Raw genomic sequence first — 21,520 nt, 5'->3', positions numbered from 1 at the left:
TTCAAACTAAAATTAGACACCTAGACACTCTTCTTAAAAGCTCTCCTACAAAAAACTGTATTTTTTTGTAAAAAAACGAAACAAATTGAAAATACCTTCTTGTATAAAAATGAATCAACTACTTAGCACGTATTAAAGTACTTACTAAAACACTAAAGAAAGTATGGGAAGTACAGCGCATAGAAAATTTCTTCCATAGAATAATGAAGATTTATTTAGAGAAGAGCAAATTTTAGCGACACGAATAAGAGATAAGATTTTCTTCTATTTTAATTCGTCTTTTGTGGTTACTGTCAGTTAGTTAAGAGTAGTTTTAAAAAGAAAAAGAAAAGATCTAAAAAATCCTGCGAACTAAATAATAATTCAGAATTAGTTGTCCATGAACTATCGTTTGGAACATTAAAGCGCGTTCGTTGCAGTGCTTTCGGTTCATTGCTGCTGTTTCAGCTAGAGTGCTGCACGTGCCAGTTGAGCAAAGCTCCCCAACCGCCGAAAGCTCCCGTCAGCAGAAAGCTTCCGCAGGCGTCGCCACCTCCCAGCCGTCGCCTCATACAGGCGTCTCCCAACAGAGGGCACATGATGGCGCGAAACCGGACATTTACATTTGAACTCAACACTGAATGCAGTCACGATACGACTCCACACAAGAATTGCCGTGTCAGACTGTGCTCCAAACTTCAAACCACACGTGCTCCAAACTTTTCAGACTAAAGCTCCGTTTAATTCAAATCGAACGAACGCATCTTAAATTACGGCCTGTCATTGACAATTACATGTGAATCTGGACGATTTTAGTGCCATGGTTCTCGAATTATTTTATTCGGTAAGTCCGTGTTTGCCGCAAGTTATATTGCGCTTTTGAAGTTTTTATGCTTTTTTATTTTTGGTGGAAGCACCTGCGTGCTGCTAGACGGTGCAACAGGAAACAATGTGCTCAAAATATTTCTTTGTGTAAATGAGCCGCGGTTGGGTAATTTGAATTATGTGCACTTTACCGGGTCACGTCAAACGGAGATATGCCAGGAATGCTTTTGCAGATGAAATAATCGTAACTTAAAACATATTTGGAGCGCTTATGGCGAGTATTTTTGAAACGTGAATGGTGTGTTGCAACATTTACAAGTTATGTCCGCGGCAATTATTTCAACAAGTCGTAACAACTGACAAAAATTCCAACTTTTACTTTAATACTTACTTATAAAAAATAAACAATTAAGTCTGTAATTCTATGGTATGAATAAATTTCATTTTTAAGACATTTAAGACAACTCTAGTTGTTTTCATACATACTATACAATAGGTGTTGGTAATTAAAAGAATCCACAATCCATATACAGAATAATGGAAACAAAAAAACAGGATTATGTGATTGGAATTTATAAATAAATAATTCCTAAACAATGGACACAATAACAATAGGTATGTGACCAAATTTTTAGTTTCTGTTAAGCTCTAAAATTTGCTAAAAACAAGTTTACAATAATCGTGGTATAATTTTTTTATTTACTTAATACCAGCGAATTGATGTATTATTATAATAAAACGTACTAAAATAGAAGTATTGTTCTATGAAATCAAAACGGCGATTAATTTAATTTCGACAAAATAATGTAAAATAAAAAAGTTACAACTGTGCACATTGTTAGAATTTGAAGTCTTCCAGTCAATAAATGTAAATCAGTTCAAGTTTCTTGACTAATGTTACTCTACACGTTCTGTAACACAATTGTGTTTGTTCCCCTGTAAAAGTTTGTACGGGATTTCAAATGAATGTTTTCGTAAGTATTCTGGTTTTTAGTGAATTTAAAATGTCTGACTCGTTCTATTATGAACATTTTTCCCACCAAACACTTTCTTGTAAAGTATTCTAGATATTTAAAAATGTGTTTTTCTATTTCTAATAAAAAACGTGAGAAAATTCAGTCTTGAAATTAATTTAATCCAGTTAAAAGCTAGCAACAAAAATATGAGTTTTGACAAGTTTTCGAAAAAACTACTATACTTTTGTTAAAAAAGCAAAACAGTAATGCTTTTCTGAGTTCTTGAAAACTGTAGCTAGTTGTGCTAAAAATTTTGGACTTGCCAAAAAAAGACAAGGCCTTCCAACACTATGTCAAGACCAAGAAGAAGAACAAAAGTGGATAGTTCAAGACTCTTCGAGACTTGTGTTAATTTCTGTTCTCATTTAGATTTGATTCACGATGAAAGAGTAAAAAAGAGTTAAGAACTGGAAGTCTTAGTTAAATGGCTATATCATTTCTTAAATTGAAAAAATTATTTTTGAATTCTTACGAACAAAAGTTATCATTGGCTTAAAGGGCTTATCTGATTAAAACTATATTCACTGAAATATCTTATGCTTGACCGGAAAGCATTCGTAAATTCCTTAAGAAATTTTTTGCATTTAAATAAGTTATTCACTTAAGATTATTTGAACTACCGTGAGTTTAACGTTTTTGGCATTTGAACTTTTTCATAACAAAGATAACTACATGAAAAGGTTTAGCTGGGGTTTAAAATTTAAACGAAAATTTTTATTTTAGTTTAAATACGTGTGTAAATAACAGTAATGATTTATCTTCCCTTCTATGTTTAATTTTTTATAATTCATTTAAATATATGAATTGAAATATCTGGCGAAAGGTGAAGCTTTAGTCAGTATTTGTGGAGAATTATGTCATGTTGATTTATTTCAGCTAATCACAAACATTTATTTATAGACACCGCTGTGTGTAAACAGTTTTTAATAAAATACGTCAGCATATTTTAATATGCAAAACTAAATTCATTTGGAAGCTGTCCCGGCGAACTTTGCATAAACCATAGTGCATTTTTATTCAATTTTCCATTTAGATAAATGCTGAAATATTTCTGTTTTTGTGAGACTGTTATTTGTTCAAAACTATAAGCAATGAATTAGGAAAATTGAGTTGTCAGTTGTATTGTAAATTTTCGAAATCGCGACTCCTCCATCGACGTTTTGTCTCCATGTGCGGCAGAAGCGATTAAAAGATGATATCGTAATTGCGTTTAGTGGTTGTGCCTCAAGCGAAAATGGATGAAAATTGAGGCTAATGGATTCAGGTAGGCAACATACCGTTAAATAAATTTGTATCGACGTCAACTAGATTATTTATAATCGCGTCTAATGCCTATATTTTAGGAAAATCGTGAATGTGAAATATAAATCAATTAAATCTTTCAGGCTTCGGTCAAATTGGGTTTAGGGTTTAAGCCGTAATCCTTGTATTAAGTTAAACTCTAGGAGATATTATGAAATATTGTTTCAAATAGCGCCGGCTTCAGTTACAATGGCTATATCGCTTAGCTGAGAATAGGAGGAATTCAATGAGCCCGTTTAAAGTGCCATAACTTCCAAAACTAAACTTTATACTCAAGTCATAGTTTGTGCTTATGAACAATGCGCCTTCAACAGTTATTTGAGCAATTCCATTGATATTCGTTCTAGGTTTGCTATTTTAAAATTCCCTCTGATTCAATTTCACCCTTTATCGCCTTCGGGAATATTTACATTCGTATAGTTCTTGCTCATTCTTTTGTTAACGATTTTGAAATGAGAGGCACAAGTGAACAAGTTGATGTAAACTCGTCTTACATCTTTCATTTCCAGTCGCTTACAATTGCGCCTATTTTCTGCTAGATGGGATTAATTGTCCGTGGATTTAAAGTGCTGAAGACACGTGCTGATGCTACAAAACAGGAATGCCTTAGATGTTTTTGTCGCAGGCGAAATTGTTTTCCGTGCCAAAGGATTTATCAAAATGTTCAAGTTTCTGTAATTATTTTCGAAGTAAATTAATCATCAAAGAAACAACTGGAAGCATAATTGTCTTCAAGAATTAACGAACATGTACATGTCGCGCTTCACACTCGTGCCAGACTTAATCGTTTTTTAATTAATTTTTCAACTAATTATTAATAAACTAATTTCGATTCCCGTTTTCAAGAGCAAATCTGCCAACAAAAGCTAACTGATTAAAAGATTCCGACAGCAAATTGTATTTGGCGTCAATACCCACTCAATAATTTTATCAAAACCCAATAAAAAGTTCAAAAGTTCAGGGTATTGTATTTTTTTTGAGCCTTGGCTATAAACATCAAGTGAATGTCAACTTTGCATATTTTATGAAGATTTGATTAGGAGCGACAATCTACAGATTATTTGGATTTACATTTTCAGGGGTAATGTTTTATTCACAAATCATACAACTGCAGATTTAAAATTGTATAAGCTTCTGCAAGACAAGGACTTTTCTATTTTCTTTCCCAACTAATTTTCATTAAGTTTTGATGAAATAATTATCTTCTTCTGTCGAATAATAAATACTGTGTACCTTAATTTTTTAACATACAGACTGAGCCTGCTAGAAGTGTCTATAGGTATTTTTACTCTATCTCCAAAATTGTAATAATATTCATGATAATTCTTCTACAGTTTCTTATAATTTGAATGAACCAATTAATATTAAGACCCTGAAAAAAAACAGACAGACACCGATCAGTTTTCTCTTGCATATGAGAAAAATTATTCTTTGGTCGCCTCTCTCACATCAAAAGTGTTTCTAAAGTTATGAATTCAGTTTAATATCTGCGAGAAGTGTGAGGAAATTTTCTTGCAGCGGAATAAATGAAAGATTCAAACAAATTTGCTGAATCCTTAGAAAACAGTTCTTGCATGAATCTAAAGTGCACCAGTGTAGGTATTGATTATTACGCAGGTGAAATGGGATTGGAGTAAATAAAAGAACGTGCTTTATCTTTGTTTATGTGAAAATAACACCAATGATTGACTTATTCGGAAGATAGGCCTATTTACACGTCCTCAATTGAGTGGCAATTTATACGGGAAAAAGGTCTGGAGCTTTTAACCCAGCAGCAAAAAAACAATCGTAAATTAGGCCGTCTTATCAAGGGTTTGAAGTGTGTCTTCTTCAGGTGGACAAAATAACTGATCAGTTAATGAAAAGCTGGTGTGAATTTTGTTTTTTCCATGTGATCCTTGTCGGCAGTTTTAATCCATGTTTCAAGTTATTGTTCTCCAGTTAGTGAATTAGTAATATCCTTGTAACACAAGTAGGATAACGGAAAACAAACATTACCTGCCCAGCGTGAAAAACAGCGAGAGGAAATTGAAAATATGAATAAAACAGGTCACGTGGCCCGCGTGTGCCGTCCATAGGGAGAGAACATGCTTGTGACATGCGACAAAACATAGGAACACGCGCTAACGGCCGAAGACTCGCAGACGACGGGGTTATTGGAATAGTTGCACTGAGGGGACACTGCGAGGCTGTCTCGCGAACATCTACATCAACATCACGCCTCTCTATTGTCGGGCGCGTTTATTAGGTTCTGCCGACACTCAATAAAACCAAATACGTGCACTGAATTACCGGTTAAAAGCAAAAGCTGTTGGTTTTTAAATTTACAAATACTCGAGAAGGGTCAATGCACAGCAGCCTGATCCTTTCTACTTCCAGGAATGTTATTAAATAAGTAGCCAAACTAATCTTGGCTTAATTATTTCTATTTGCTTTTTTCTAAAATGGGCGGTTTGTAATTACTTTGATCTTTATTACTAGAGCAAACCGATCAGCTTTTGAAATTGGTTGCTACCAAATTAGGAAAAGATCCATTTTTGACCATTAAAGTGTTGTGAGTGAATTTATATTTCAATTATCGATCTCGTTATTACTTGCGGGAATAAATTACTAATCAAATCGGAGGTAAAAAAAACTTTGACCAAGTATTTTTATGAACAACTAGCAAATTTTTATGAACTTTTACACGCCTTTACGACCCACTAGAGTTGTCAAAAGTTGAAAAAAGTCCATAAATTCGATTTTTTGATGTTTGATTTTTCCAATTTTTGTCGCGATTTTGGTCGATACTGTGTACCCGGAACATTTATCGAACAATAATTCCGGAACTATTAGACATAACCCTATGAAGTTTATTATCGTTGGAAAGCTCTTTTAATTGCCTATCTTTCTCAAAAAAAATATTGTTCTCTGACTAATAATTTTTGAGAAAATTGCAAATAAAAGCAAAAATAGGTAGAATTTTAAAAAATTCATAACCAAAAAACCATTAGGAATTTGGAAATTTTCTCGACGCCAATCGTTTCCCCAGGTCATTTTACATAGCCTAGGATCAAAACAGTTCCGTTTTTTCGAATACTTTTGCCGTAATTGAGAAAATAAAAAATTGAAATTTTTTGATCGAAGTATTTAATATTTATATTTTTATTATCCCTTCAATCTTCAAATACTAGCAATCTTTCTACTATTTAATTTATGAAACAGATTTGTCCCTAAACATTGAAATTATGCAACATTGACGAGTTACCGCATCAGATTCCTTTATCAAATTTTGATGTGATTAGAAGGAAAAACTCGAATGCTTTATAATTTTATCATCCATATTTCAACTCCTCCAGCCATCAGTTACGGCGTCGCCGCCGCCTCCGCCGCCGCCGCCGTCATTTATATAAGTGTACTATATTATAATAGTCCGTAAATATGATAATAGTGGGATCTCTCCCAGAGAATGATTGTGTTATTTATGACAATATGATTGGGGTCGCCGTAGGTTAAATCAATGAAAGCGCGTCTGTTGGCGCCGAACTGCACCGGACACTAGAGATAATAACACCTAATTCCCACTTGAATGTAGACGATGAGTTCTCGGCTCACACCCCTCTTGTTGTTTACTCCGTTAGAGTGACAGTTTTGCAATAAGGAAGATGGAATATTTGTCTTTAACTTGAACAAACACAGCCTCTTGCTGAAGACGACTGGCATTATCTTAGGCGCTCGCTTAAAAAACTGTAATTAAAACTGTAACTGTAACTGAAATTCGGCGCAAAATCGAGCCAGTGGCTTAAAAAATCAAGGATTTATGTTTTTCAAAATAGAGCTTTTCAGATATGAATACGCAGGCAACGAGGGTAAATGTGTTCATTGGAATGTAAAAGAAACGGCGGATGTACTAAAAAACCCTTGTTTGCTGTTTCACTTTCAACAAGAGTTTATTTCTGGGCTAGTGCACAAACCAAATGCCTCTGATAAATCTATTTTTTTAAATAACGTCTACATCTCTACAAATTTTTAAATTTGCATACGTGTTTAGTAAATTTTCAGGCAAATTGTACGGCATTATTTACTGATTGTGTCGCTAAAGTGGTACCAAGACAAATTGACTAACTGAACTGTTTGGCAACCCATTCAACACCATGATATTTTCCTTTGCCATCGCAATCGATTGAACATAATAGATTGCGCATAATTAGTAGTTGAGCTGTCTGTAAGCGTCAGCTTTATAAATAGTACCAATTGAAAAGCAATATACGAGTAAAATTGATTATTATTAATTGCGATTCCTTGATAGAAACACTTTGCGATTTTGTAGACCATTAGGTCCGCAGCGGCCGCTCGGTGTCATCGATTTTTTAAAACCTTTTAAACGAAGATTTAAACGAGGGTTCAGACAAATTCGCAACTCTCAAACATTTTCATTAATTAGAATCTAATGGCTATTGGCGGCCGAGCGAAATTCTATTCGTTTCGTTATTGGAAACGTTACAGAAATTAGTTCGTAACCAGTCGCAATTTTGATACTTGATGGAACACTGTGCCCAATTAAGAGCCATCCACTTGCTCCATTATCGACAGAAAAATAAATACAAAACGAGGAATCTTGGCGCTGAAATCTAGCGCAATTTGTGGATGCACTTGACTCGGACTACTGCCGTTCTGCAGTCGAATTAGGGTCGTTAGTTTTAAAAAGCCGTTCTTTCTACTAAATCGTCCATATCGAAGATGCGTTTTTGCAAATTTATTATGACATCATCAGTGTCATATTTTTACAATTCGCGCCATTTGACATTGGTTTCGGAAATCCGCCAGGCCCCTGTTTGCGGTCAGTTTCGATAAGCTGTTATCTATACAACGCTATTTCCGATTCTATGGCTTGTTTGACATCCACCCCGCTATCTGACGACCTAACGACTTACCGATCTTTACGACTGGTCGATCCAAACAATAAAACCACATTTTAACAGGAAAAAGAGTCATCAAAACTGACTATCTCATCAACAACAAAATAATATAACAATTATAGCACATTTTCCAGACTCATCACAAGATTCATCAAACGTAATTCTACTCCTTTTTGAAGACTGAAGGTGTACTTAGATGTGTTTAGAGGCCCTATCTCTTGAATTTCAACGTTAATTTTAAATTCTCTTCCAAATTATAAGAACATATGTGTAATTAAATCCACAATTTTATTTCGTTTTCGACAAAAGTTGAAAAGTTGAATTTTTTTAGGTGTTATTTTTTGTGGGATAAGGACTTTTCAAATAAAGGAACCCTAGATTTTGCAATCCTCAGTGATCCCCAGATAAACTCCGGATAAGTTATTCATGGTAAAATTATGAAAATTACAATGTATTTGTCAAAATTTACGAGTACCAATCCCAGGATAAAGTTATCCAAAGATTGTAAAAAAACATAACTCCCTGTTATGTTGTTCCGAACAAAATTTCAACTGGTAAAATTAGATGTTTTGTTAAATTATTGAATATATAATAATAGCCACTACCAGTTTTTCGTCAATTTAAATGGAATTTTTCCAATAAAATCCATTTCTATCCATAATGTGGGCTTTGTTAATTGTTTGTAAAAGACAATGTGATTCGATTTACTAAATTTGGACATAAAAAACAGAATGAAAATGAATAAAACGTCCTAATGTGTTGCCTATTGATACTAGCAAAGTAGCTTGGAATATTGATGTTCTGCTTAAGTGCGCTTAATTAGTAGAAAAAATTTGGAAATTACTTTGAACTTTAAACTTCACCAAACTTAAATCTTAATCAATAGGCATGCTCGACAACAACTAATCAAATAATCATAAATTGTTATTGAGCTTAGAGGTGGTAATCTTTTGATCTAAAATTAATAACTGTTTAAATTCCCTACCGAATTACTGTCTTAAATTTTTTAATGGCATTGGGGAACAATGAGGTGCTGGCAAAAGGCATAATATAATATGAGGAGCCAGTTTTGTAGGCATTGTTTTGATCTAGTTCTATACTTTGGTATTATCTAATTATCTACTCGACGTGGTTTATTAGTGTCTGTTTACTGATGTCAGTGGATAATTATTGTCTAGTAGTACAGGTATAATGTTCAGAGTTGATGGTTAATTACATGTGGGTAGTTAAACAGTGTAATAATTACGGCTGCAGAATTGAATATTGAAAGACCAGTCCTTGTAGTGGAAAATGCATCGCTGATTAGATGTTAAACCTAGGGTATTTGACTTGGTTTTCATTTATTCCGTTTTTTCAACCCATTGACGGAATATTATTACATTCCACAGTTACGAATTTAATAAAAATAAAAACGCTTCGGTGCAATTTCGTTCGCGTTGATAGATGTGCGAATTTTTCAGCTTTGGTCTCGACCTCTCCCAGTTTAAAAATTTTGTAAAATACCAGAAACTTTTAATTAACAAAATATTTCTGTTATTAAAATTACGGCATGACTGCACTTAATTAAAAGTCTAGACTCCCCCATCTGGTGTAACTAAGTCCAGTATATCGATCCTGTCAAAAGTGACTCTGATATATCGACGATTAGGAGGTAATTAAGTGCGCGGTTGGTAGAAATCGTTGGTTAATGGAAACGCGATCCGTTGGCCGTGATGAAACTCTTAATATATTACAAATTAAACGTCATGTGTTAGTGACTCAACAGTCGCATTTTGAAATAACCTTCGTCGGGGGCTGTATACCAACATTCCCTCGGTTAACACCGTTAAAACTTCCCCAACTTTAAAATAATTGTTGTTCCAGAGAGTTTCGCACTTACGTTCCCTAAACTAGTTTCGCTAATATTGTAATAAGGAAACTACATAAGTAATCCGATGCACGGATTTTAAAAATGCACAGCTTTGATTCAAACACCTCATTATTCTGCATGAGAAATACGAGAAAATCAAAGGGGAAATTGTAAAAACTAAAAGAGTACTCTTTGAGAGAAATGTTGTTTAGTAAGCCTGTCAAAAGCACGAAAATGATGCTTCTCATAATTTCTACGACTCATAAAATAAAAACTGAAACAATGTGCATCGGCACTGATTTATGCATATGTGCCCAGTAGGAAACAGTACTCGTGCAATGTGTTTTGAAATGATTCTCATCTAGTTAACTTTGAAATCGATTTACATGTAAAAACATTGTCAATAAATGTCAAATTTGACAATTAATTTCTTTTAAAAATACAACTAAATTGTTAGACACTGTGTAAGAAAACACTTATTTCCGAATTGGAGACTTAATAAATATAGAATGGGAATATTCGATGTCTAAATGCCTGTCACTAGTTCTATAATGCATAATTAACACATAGACGACTAGATGAGAATCATTCTAAAACACATTGTACATATTTAATTTAAATAAATGTGTTTTGTGATCAGTAAGGCGTGTACAAATGATTGTTTCGTATATAATTTCATATTTCAATTGCCAATTTCCAGTTTTATTAAATTAAATAACTATTAATAATCAATACAAAAGTTTATTCCTACACCGTTCCAATTTTAGTGACTCCTGTAACTTTTTATAAACATTTTTGCATGGGACTGGCAATAAAATTGCCGTTGTTTGTTTAAATTCCATCCAACACCGTTTAATTAATTAACCATCAACAGAGTTTAATCCTAAAAGAGTAAACACTAATTTCATGGTAAAAAATAAAAGGGAGGATAAATTGTGTGCATCAACGGACCGAATGTTATTCTCACGTACGTTGTAGTAAAATTTATAGCTGGTAAAATCGTAAATTTACAATAAAAATGTCGTTGCCTGAAATAGCTAACATTATTATTTCCGTATGATCAATTACATGATTCCCTAAACACACATTCCAAATCTCCTTAAATTAAAGGTTAAAATATCTTAGTTTTTGTTTTTCCGAACTCAGTACATATTTCTTATTTTCGATTCGATATTTTATGGTCGTTGTCATGTAGCCATATTTCTTAAAGTGGTTTGCAAGAGACGTAACAGTGATCATAAACTAGGACATAAGACAGTTTGCTCCCTGATATTTAAACACATTTTTAAATCAATTTTTCTTAAAAAAAATATTGTATCTCGTACTATAAGAGAATTTTTTTTTGACTAATTCTGTAAAGTCTTATTTCCAAATTATTTCTCAAATGTTTTTAATTACTAAGTACGTATAGATTGAGTCGTGAATTAGGACATCTAAGTGAGCGAAATAAAATTAAAAGAGCAATTTAATAAAGGCGAACTTAAAAAGGACACCAGGTGTTCGTAAAAAGCTGTACCGAAATAAATTAAAGAATCTCAACTAACAACAAGGGACTCGACGATGCAATTGCCGTATGGGGTTAACAAGGACCTTATTGTTTTAAATTGGCGCTCGGAATTGAATTGAATGAAAGGGTCGCATATTTCTCACTACCCCTAGCAGAACAGTCGGTTATAGTGAAATAAAATTACAGGAGTGAGGAATATTCTCGACCAAATTCCACACATGATTGATTCAGTTAAACCCGGCAAGGTAATTAAATTGACTCTTTTGGCATCTGCGCTTTAAATTGCCTTTCTATTTTTGTATGAATTTAAAAAGTCACAGATTTGTTCAATTCTGATGTTATTTTCCAAGAGACGGTCGGTATGCCATTGACATTTTCATATGTTTTGGATTACGAAATGAATTCTCACAGTAAGATACGACAACAGAAATCTGACGTTGAAATTTCATTTTAGGAAAGATTGGACGATATTGCGCTGTAAATAACACAAGTAATCCAAGGAATAAGCCTAAATTTTTTATTAATTGATTGGATATTGATCTGTTTTTAGTTTGCCTTTCAAATGGAAGCAGTTTAAACGAGACTATTTCATGCAATAATCTGCATCCAGTTCACAAATGCAGCATATTAAGGGCTGATTATGCTGAAAAACAGCCACCGTGAGAGCTTTTAGTGTAATCAAGTCTCTGATTGGCCGTAAACTCATGAAGTTTTGCTCGAATAATGCCGTTTTATTCAAATTTTGGTACACAAATACCTATAGATTTTTTTACCAAGAAAATAACTTCCAACTGAAAAATCAAAAATCAATTCTAGAAAAAAAACTAATTGCAAAATTTTATAGCAGAGTGCTTTCTGACGAGTACCGACGAGCACGGCAACAATTTTCCTTTCACATGTTACAGTAAATTTTAATCATCTGTGATGAGTGGATCTAATCAGGTTTCTAATCTTTCCATGAATAGTCGGTACCGCGATCGTTGTTATAAAATATCAGGTTACATATGAAAGCAGTCACGTGTATACCCTTAAATCATTCTTATTATTTGAAAATATGACATGGCCATGAGATACGATCGTGTTTTGGTGCCTGACACAGGCAACCCACTAAAGTAGTAATATCGATCTGTTCTGTTTTGATATAAAACTAAAGCCAAGTGTGCAAGAGCGCCATCGCGGTGACCTCTGATTATTTCATATATTTGAACATACTGTCTTATAAAATGCACTCCTTTTGTTAACTTGAAGCAAACTCATAAAATTTCCACAAAGCTACCTACGGTTCGAATATTATTTTCCAGTCGCGAGATAAAAAATATCGACAACGAAAAAGTCAGTTTTCCGAGGAAAAATATTGCAAGGATTTCTCTTGAAGGCGAAACTGATTTGCTGTCTTAGAAGGGAGATAGTCAACAGCGGGGAAAAATTGAGGAGTTGGGAATAATTAAGGGATTACAAATGTTTTTTTTTGAACGATGGGTTAATTGATTTTTTAATTTAATTATAAGGCTGAGCAATTACGAGTCCATCGGCAGGTGAATGATTCTGTTGGTAATGACACAGAACATGAAAGCGGGCATGAAAGTATATTAAACAGATGGACATTTAGATTGGTTTCATAAAGCGCAGCCAAAAAGTTTTCTCATCAAGCGCACAACCACAGTAATTATTTAGTATTGTGTGGAGGACATTGACCGCCACTTTTAATTGTCATTTATCATTTCGGTGTTTTCTATTTTAATCTAAATAATATCAAAAATTAATAATTTAGTGCAATGGAAAATTAAACATTTTGATATTAATAATAATTATTCCATTTATTTTTGTGTTTAATTTTTTGTAATGAGTGCTTAGTCGTTTAAGAACATATGAAAGATGATCCTACATTTTTTATATTCCTGTTTAATTTAACTTTTACATCAAAACCTTATTATTTCAAAATAATACAAAAAGTAGTTTTCTCGTGAAAATCTCCGCCTATGCACTTGTTTTTTTAATTAAGAGGAAAATATAACTCCCTGGGCGTTATATATAGACTGTATTGTCTCAAGTCTCAATTTTTGAAAAGCTCCTGAACTTTTCCAGCCAGCTTTGTGTTGTGCACAAGTAAGGTTTCTCCGTTTTTCACGCATTTGATGAAACAATAACGATTACGACGTATATCTGTACTCAACAAATCTTAAAATGATTGATTGTCTTTATAGTTTTTCAACTTTTTCCCTCGAAAGATATTATTTTGAATTAAAATGACACGATGGAACACTGTTATAACATTATTCAAACACCTGAAAAAACTACAAAACTATAACTTTGAACACAACTTGGCCATACACAAGCATATAGGGAACAAACGTCGTTTCAGCCAAACAGTGGTAGTAAAATTTTTAAAACCTGGAAATATGGTTTAAATAAATATCGTTACGTTACCTATATCCTCTATTACGCTGTAGGTGATGCAAATAGATATTTTAGTATTCGCATTATATCCGGCTTATTATCCGGAAGGTTTTAATGCAATTTAAATTAAGAGTGAAAATTTAAATTGGATTATTCAAAATATGAGGCCAAAAATTGATTTGATACGTATCAAGTAGATTGCCAGGTGATGCGGACCTGGTTGAAATTTAATATCAAAATCCCTCTTTCCAGTCACGTGTTATAATTCTCATGGGTATAAATCTGAAAGTGTTAAAGTTTGAAATCCTGCACTCTACAGGTCACACGTTCGCATTCAACCAACCAAACCCTGAGAGATATTGCAGTATCATCGTAATCTGTTATACTGCAGTTAAGATTGAAACTTCAGAAGAATAGCGATTTATCAGTAATATTGTCTTAGTTCACATAGTTTGTCCGGAGTAATCAACGAAGCCTCTCTAAAATTGGAAGCGAACGAGAAATATGTGTGTGTCAGAAACAAGAATGTTTCAATATCGCAACTATTGCATTTCTACGATACCTATACCTGGCGCGAAAGAATCCCAGCAGGCAGCTCAATCTCCCATTGTTTCCTAATTAAAAATGCCAACTTTGGGCACAAAGCTCCAATTGCAGATAAATAAATTAAATTTTGTTGTGCTCACAACTAAAAAAGGCTAATTCAAATTTCACAAAGCACGCTAATTTCGCAAAGCTTGAAAAGTAGAAACAGGGATATCGGCCGTACGGTAAAACGACTTGAAAGATAAAATCCACAAAGAGATTTACTGCAAAGCTACAAAAACCGTAATAGGATGACACAGGTACTACGAAATTGGGTCAGCTTTCTGGAAGTTTGCGTTGTAAATTAAGTCTGGTAAGCAGCATTTTTCACTTAAGTGACAAATTCTTTTTCGTGCAGCCGCAGCTTACAAAAATATAAAGTGAACTGACAGCCCGTCAGTTTTTCTCTTCCGATTATTACGGGGCTTTGCCGCAGACGGTTTTTCAAATCAAAACACGAGCGATACGACTTCTGTATTTAATCTCGGCGGAAATGGATTTTGCAAATTCAAGAAATAATTACAGTTTTCTCAATTGAAAAAAAAAAACGTTTGTTGTGATAACTCCTGCGGTGTGAGTAATAAACGCGGCGCTTACACGTAATGGCTTATTTTTAATAACTAATTAGACTCGTGGTGGCTTTTACAACACAACTGATAAGAACACTACATGCTTTACTTTCTTATATCACTTGCATCAAAGTAGATAAATTAAATGTCGTGTTAATGCATCGTTAGCACTATGCCATATACGTTGTCCACCCCTGGAGATTCATTTCGATAATTATAAAACATACAATTGCATAATCTGAAAATATATCATTGTTCATTTACGAAGGCTTTACAGAGGCATCTCTCATGAATATTCATCGAGTTTCGTTCCGTTCTCCGCCTACGCCACTGCATCTGGCCGTACATTAATACAATTACCATGCTTGTAAATGCTCGAATTTGAAAGCAGATGCAATATCGACAAATAAATGTCGACATTGTGGTTTTGGGAAAACTAATATCACCTGTTATCTACTATATAATTTTTCATTTGATATTAACAGTTCTGTTTTCATAGAGTTACGGTAATTGTGCTGTAAATTGTAATAATATTCATGGACACATCAATTCAATTTGAACGTGATATATTACCTGCACTTATCGCTGTTATTTATTGGCATGTTATTAAAATTTAGTAACGCGACTCAAGACTTGTTTTATTTTTATTATCGATCAATCTCGCGCTTCAAAGGAAGCGAGAATAAAATCACTGTGTTTTAATTTCAATAAATGGAGCAGATAAATAAGAGCAATTTAAAGCGTAATTAAATCAACGAATCATTTTGGAAATAATTACTACTTGGCAAATATCGTATCGTATTCAATAAAACTTGCCTCAGGTTGTTTGTGCTTGGACGATTATAATCTAATGTAATATTCATTAAAGATATTGATTTTGTCGAAATATTAGATTTTCCAGACGCGATACAATTATCGGTCCGTAATTAAATAATTGTAGATTATGATCAATTATATTTTTAGACGGCAAAGAGCTTAAAATAGACACTAATTGTTCGATGAGAATCAGGGAAATTGAGTTTCATGAAAAATAAAACAGAAATAGCAATGACGAATAAACGAAAACACTAAAACATGGAAAATATTTTTGCAGTTAATTATTTTATTCTGTATTTTACTGTATAAATAGTTCAATTTTTGTGACGTTTTCATTACAGTAAAAAAATAAAATGCAACAATAACAATAATGATGTTTTTCTAATTCCAACCCTCAGGCAGTCATTTTTGGAACTAAAAAGAATGGATACAGCTAAATATTTTTACAACGATTTAACAGGGCACCTTGAAATTTAGGACACAATTAAAAGAGAAAACTATTTAATTTTCTATCGTCATTTAGTTTGGCACCAAAGGTCAAATTTATTGATTTTTAAAATCAAAATTAAAAATTTTATTTCTGAATTCAGTGGTAACTTTTATTTTTATTTTTAAGAAAAGGTAAAAAAAAAACAGTTTATGACCTAATTCACCTTAAAACATGCAGCCGTGATGTCAAATAATACAAAAAAATGTGGTCTGCTAAACTTATATCCAAAGGTTTTTGGTACATTTTATAAAAAAAACACAAAATTTTTAATGACTGGCTAGACATCAAGAACTATTAATGAGATCTTCAAATTAAAGGTGCAACTAGCATTTTAGTTCTTTAAAATTTTAGTCATTTCGCTGTGCCCGATAACTTCCAGTTAACTTGTTACATAATTTAATATGTTTGTCCTTTCTGATCGTCTATCCGCTTAACGAATATCCCTTTGATGTTATAATGAAGCGTGCCTTTGTTTTACCCTAAGTGTTTATTTCGAATGGCTTTCTCTACGATTGTTATTGTTTCAGTGAACAAAAACTGCCATACAGTTGGAATCTTTGATAACCTCTCAATTGTCATGGCTTTAGTTTCAAGCTATTATTTATTTTTCGGGACCTTTAGCGACAGGTCTGACGATTGTACAACAAAGCCTAACATCTTTAAAAATTAATCATCATGTTGTTACAAAACAAATTCTCTTTGACGTGCTGTTATCTCGTCTGGTGAACACCATGTACGAGTGGAGGAACAATATAATTTCAGCCTTGTCTGAGAAATACCTACATGACAAAATGAAGTAATCGATCAAAGAACGTGATTTGGTGACAAGCCAAGAGAGCATCAGATTCAGTTTCGAACATCCATCATGAAGTGAACAACTGTTGCTTTCGCAGAGGGGCAGTGTTGAGCCTTCTCTGTGGGGGGCTTAGCTGCGGCTATCTGACCAACGAAGATGAAAGACAATAAACCGACGAATTTTTATCGTGATCAGGTCCTGATTTTGCGCTCAAATGCGTCCCGCTCCAAATTGTGTTTCTTTATTTTGGGGAAAGTTATAATTTAATTCATGCAGATAATGCCAACCCTGGGCGAAGCCGAGTTGTATAAATTAAACTTTTCTTGTTTCGAATTTGCCAAATAAAACCTGATAAAATAATACCGGACGCATATTTCGCGATGGAATGACAGAGAATTAAATTCGCTTTGCTGTAGGTAATCAAATGTTGATCCTGCAGTATTTATAATCTTAAAAATTCTTTTCGCTGCGGCCTAGGGGAACGTTTAGGGGAAATTCATTTACATACGTAATAATGAAGATTTGTGGTGTTGAACAAATTAAAAAGCTCCAGCTGGGTGCGACTTCATGACCACTCCTTCACATTTCGTTATAAAAGTGACTATGCAATGGACTTTTTTGTTTTGGTGCAAACATTATAGACTGCATATCTCCTGTTTACGCTGTGAATATTTTAACAGTCGTCCCATTATCACTGAAAATTGTACAACACATCGAACATGTTGTTTGCAGTTAACACACTCGGTGCGAAGTTTTATCACAAATGGCATCTTTGTTAATTACATTCAGAAATTCCAGCTGAATAAAACGGGCTCGTTTATGGCACGGATACAATTATACTATGGCTTTTTTATATCACAGCAAGTGCTGCGTTTTTTCAAAGACGGTATAAATGCGTCTACTGTCGCGAAAAATATCGATTTTAAAGATACAACTTAAAAGGTCACCATTTCCGACGACTTGTGGAACTTAAAACAAAATATCCATTTAATTAATTAAAATTGATGAAATAAAAATTCCTGGCTTCTACATTTGGGAGAAATAAATTACTGTAGGATAACCAATTTTTTTTGAATTGGCTAATGATTTTTGGCAAAAGGTGACGTGGAAAATGCATTTCCAAATAATTCTTAATGAAGAAAAAAACTCTTTAAACAAAGAAGCAAGCATTTTTCGTATTTCAGTTAGCAAAGTTAAATAAGTCAATGTTATGTACAATTTTCTGAAAAAAAGTGCATCACTGCTTCAAAGGATTGTATTTCAAACCTCATGTTCCTAATTAAATAGTACTGGAATCGCATTTCAGCTTGAAGTTTAAAAATTGCCGTCAGTCTGTCATCTTGTAACAAACATACCTATGTATAATTTCTATTTTATAAAGAGCTCAAAGGTAATGGAAATAAGGATAATTTAATTTTATAAATATATCTGTTGTTACAAGCTCTTTTAGAAGAAAAGTCAATAAAATAAATAAATGATCTCTTTCCTGAATAAACGTGAAATCATTTCAATAACATGATGTCTGTATTAACGAAATAAATGTAATTCAGAAGTTCGGTCGTTCTATATTTAGCCCGCGTGGATAAATAATTAAAGTAAATAATAGATGAGTTTCATTGATATTTTATCATTTCAGCTGTGAAGTAATTCCGAGAGTTGAGTAAAAATATCGAACTGACGTTGTAGAGACACGATGCCAAACTTCATTGGTGAAATATTTGTTGAGGAAACAGTTTATTATAGCAGGTTTTATCAGTTAGCGCGCAGTCAACAGTCATAAAAAAGTAATTCGGAACTTTCACATATTTCCACAAAGTTTGCATGTTCTGAAGCGGTTTTTAAACGGTTTATCGAGTACGTGGTGGTGTGTGAAATAATTAATAGTTCTAAATACGAGTGCTCGCAGAAACACATGTTGATCCTTTCTGCTTTGTTGGCTTTATGATTTCTGGATGTTTACAGGCACTATCTGTTGGTCTACTCATTTTTAATGTCACACAACGAAGCATAAATTTAATTTAAAAACCTATGCTTATTGTAGCAATCTAACTGGACCAAAAAAGCAAAAATATTGATTTTAAATAATTAATTTTAGGAAGTTGTCAAAAATGTATTCTTTGTAGAAGAAAGTTGTGAAGAGTTGTGGCGGTGAAATTTGGTGGATGCGCTCACTAATACTAAGAACTTGAATCTCTATTAAGTGCTAGTTTTTCTATACTGTTAAAATATTGTTTAAAAAACAATTATAAAGAAACATTATAACATTTTTTGTACACAATGAAATATTCAAACGTGAACAGATTTTAATCACTCTCAATTTTCGAAACCGCTTTTAGCAGAAACTAGCAAAAGTTTTTCAATCCAAAACACCTGTAAAATTGATCTGTAATAATATGATATTATTAATCAGCCTATGGAAGAGAGAACGCTTTGTTTCACTAATATCATGTCATTTTAGAACAGTGTTCCTTACGTAAAAAAATTCAGCAAAGCTCTTTACAGCACAACAGAATTAGGAATATAGAATATCTCGTACATTATGTGGGATATCTCTACTTACATCAAAAAGCAACCATAAACATAAAGTGTAGCTTTGGGCTTCCATTCAATAGAGAATCAATAACAACACAAGTGCTGTAATTAGCTTTTGATGTTATCGACTTTCCATCGTTCTGTAGTTCCGCACTTATTCATTATTTTAAAATTACTGTTGCATTGTTATGAAAATTACCCACTTTTTTCTTTGCAGATTTAAACTTTGTAAAATTTACTATCAAATTTAGAAAAAATTAGAACGCTGATTTCTGCCTGACTATTAATTTTTAAAAACGCTTTTAGCAGTCTCAATCTGTTTACCACTTGTAGATGGACATTACTTAAAGGGTTTGATTATCGATTAAAACCATTAGTAACTTGAGTGATTGTTGGCGAAGTTAACATACGCCACAACAAAACTCTATTAAATTGCTAATTTCTATAGAAAGCGCCTTGTTATGGGCATATTGTTGATATTGTTACTCTTTGGAGTGCACAGACTGTTGTCAATATTTTTTACTTTTCGGTGCGTTTGTCCTGGTCCTCGTTTAGGAATCAAGTCGATAATTAAATAAGTGGAGATTTTCCACATTGTGGCATTTAATTGCAAAATCAATTTCATTCGTGCACCGGTTAATCTAATCCATCAATCTCATTTGTGCAGTGAAATAAAGCGGTGCAAATATATGTACATACAATTGCAGCGGCGTTTTCGAAAAACAAAGGGTTACGTTTGGCGTAAAACCCCGTCATTAGAATATATTTTCCGACAGAATCAAAGTTTAAATCGTGTATAATTAATTCGCGCTTTTCATGTTTAACTGCAACAATAAAAGTGCTGGTCTTTTGCTTTCTATAATCAGAACCTTTAGGGATTCCAGTTGTGAGTCTAATGACCGCAGTGTTTCGTTTGTAATTCATTTCACACATATGAATCAGTATGCAACGAGCACGGTCTGAGTATCTTTTTGTTTCAGGAGGAGGAATAAAAGCGATGTGCAGAAGTGGCGCCGGATTCACAATCATCCCTCATCAGCGTCGTGAAACACAAACCGGAGTTAAACGAGGTAACAATGAGCGGCTGAAAAGCGGCGGCAGTGCGTGAGTGACCCGTGCGTGAGTGACCTGTGCGTGAGTGACCCGTGCGTGAGCTGCCATGCGGCCGGTGGCGCGATAATGACGGCGGTCGGCATGGGCACTATCGGACCATCGGTGGCGGCGGCGGCGACGGCGGTGGTGGAGGCAGCGACGTTCGTCCTGTTGCTCCTTGCTGCTCCCCACACCGACGCATTGGAATTAGGTAAATTACTGTTGTTTTACTTAATTTATACGACGCGGCATTGAGAATGGCTTACGGAATAAGGAACGTTATTCACGCAACGCGACGAAATTAAATTAACATGCCATTTTTATGACTAAATAGAACGAAGGGGACGCACGATTATTGCAAATGGAAAACAGGTTACTCTGAGCTATGCTCAAATTTAGGAACATAAATTTCAGTGGCGAGCGCAGATTTTCAGTAATGTATTTTTCTGTATTATACCGTCTTTTCACGAGATTTAAAATTTTGATTTTTTTTGTCAAAATTACACTTGCCTTCAAGGTGAAAATTTTTTTTTTAAATTCGTTCTAGTATACTTTTATGGACTTTTATAAGCCTTTACATCCCTCTAGAGTTGTTAAAAGTCCACAAAAAGTCCATATATTCGATTTTTTGATCTTTGATTTTTTCAATTTTCGTCGCAATTTTTGTCGATTTTGGGTACCCGGAACATTTGTCGAGCAATAGCTCCGGAACTATTAGTGATAATCCCATGAAGTGTATTATCGTTGGAAAGCTCTTTAGATTATCTATTTTTTTCAAAAAAGATTATTGTTCTCCGACTTATAGTTTTCGAGCAAATTGCTGATAAATGCAAAAATTGGTGAAATTTTAAAAAATTTATAACCAAA

At 33.7% G+C, this 21,520-nt stretch overlaps 1 protein-coding gene across 1 annotated transcript in view; it reads left to right on the top strand.

Moving 5' to 3' along the window:
• The first annotated feature begins 615 nt into the window (after positions 1–615).
• LOC657304 (discoidin domain-containing receptor 2) overlaps positions 616–21,520 on the top strand; it is a 69,492-nt gene continuing 48,587 nt past the window's right edge. The window contains exons 1-2 of the mRNA XM_008201861.3: positions 616–823; positions 20,542–20,864. Of these exons, the coding sequence (XP_008200083.1) occupies positions 20,741–20,864 (124 nt within the window). The 5' untranslated portion in view covers positions 616–823; positions 20,542–20,740. The remainder of the gene's footprint in view (positions 824–20,541; positions 20,865–21,520) is intronic.

The sequence above is a fragment of the Tribolium castaneum genome, chromosome 1 (assembly GCF_031307605.1).
Source record: "Tribolium castaneum strain GA2 chromosome 1, icTriCast1.1, whole genome shotgun sequence".
Classification (NCBI taxonomy): domain Eukaryota; kingdom Metazoa; phylum Arthropoda; class Insecta; order Coleoptera; family Tenebrionidae; genus Tribolium; species Tribolium castaneum.
Note: the sequence above shows the minus strand (reverse complement) of the source record. Positions and strands in the feature narration are given on the sequence as shown.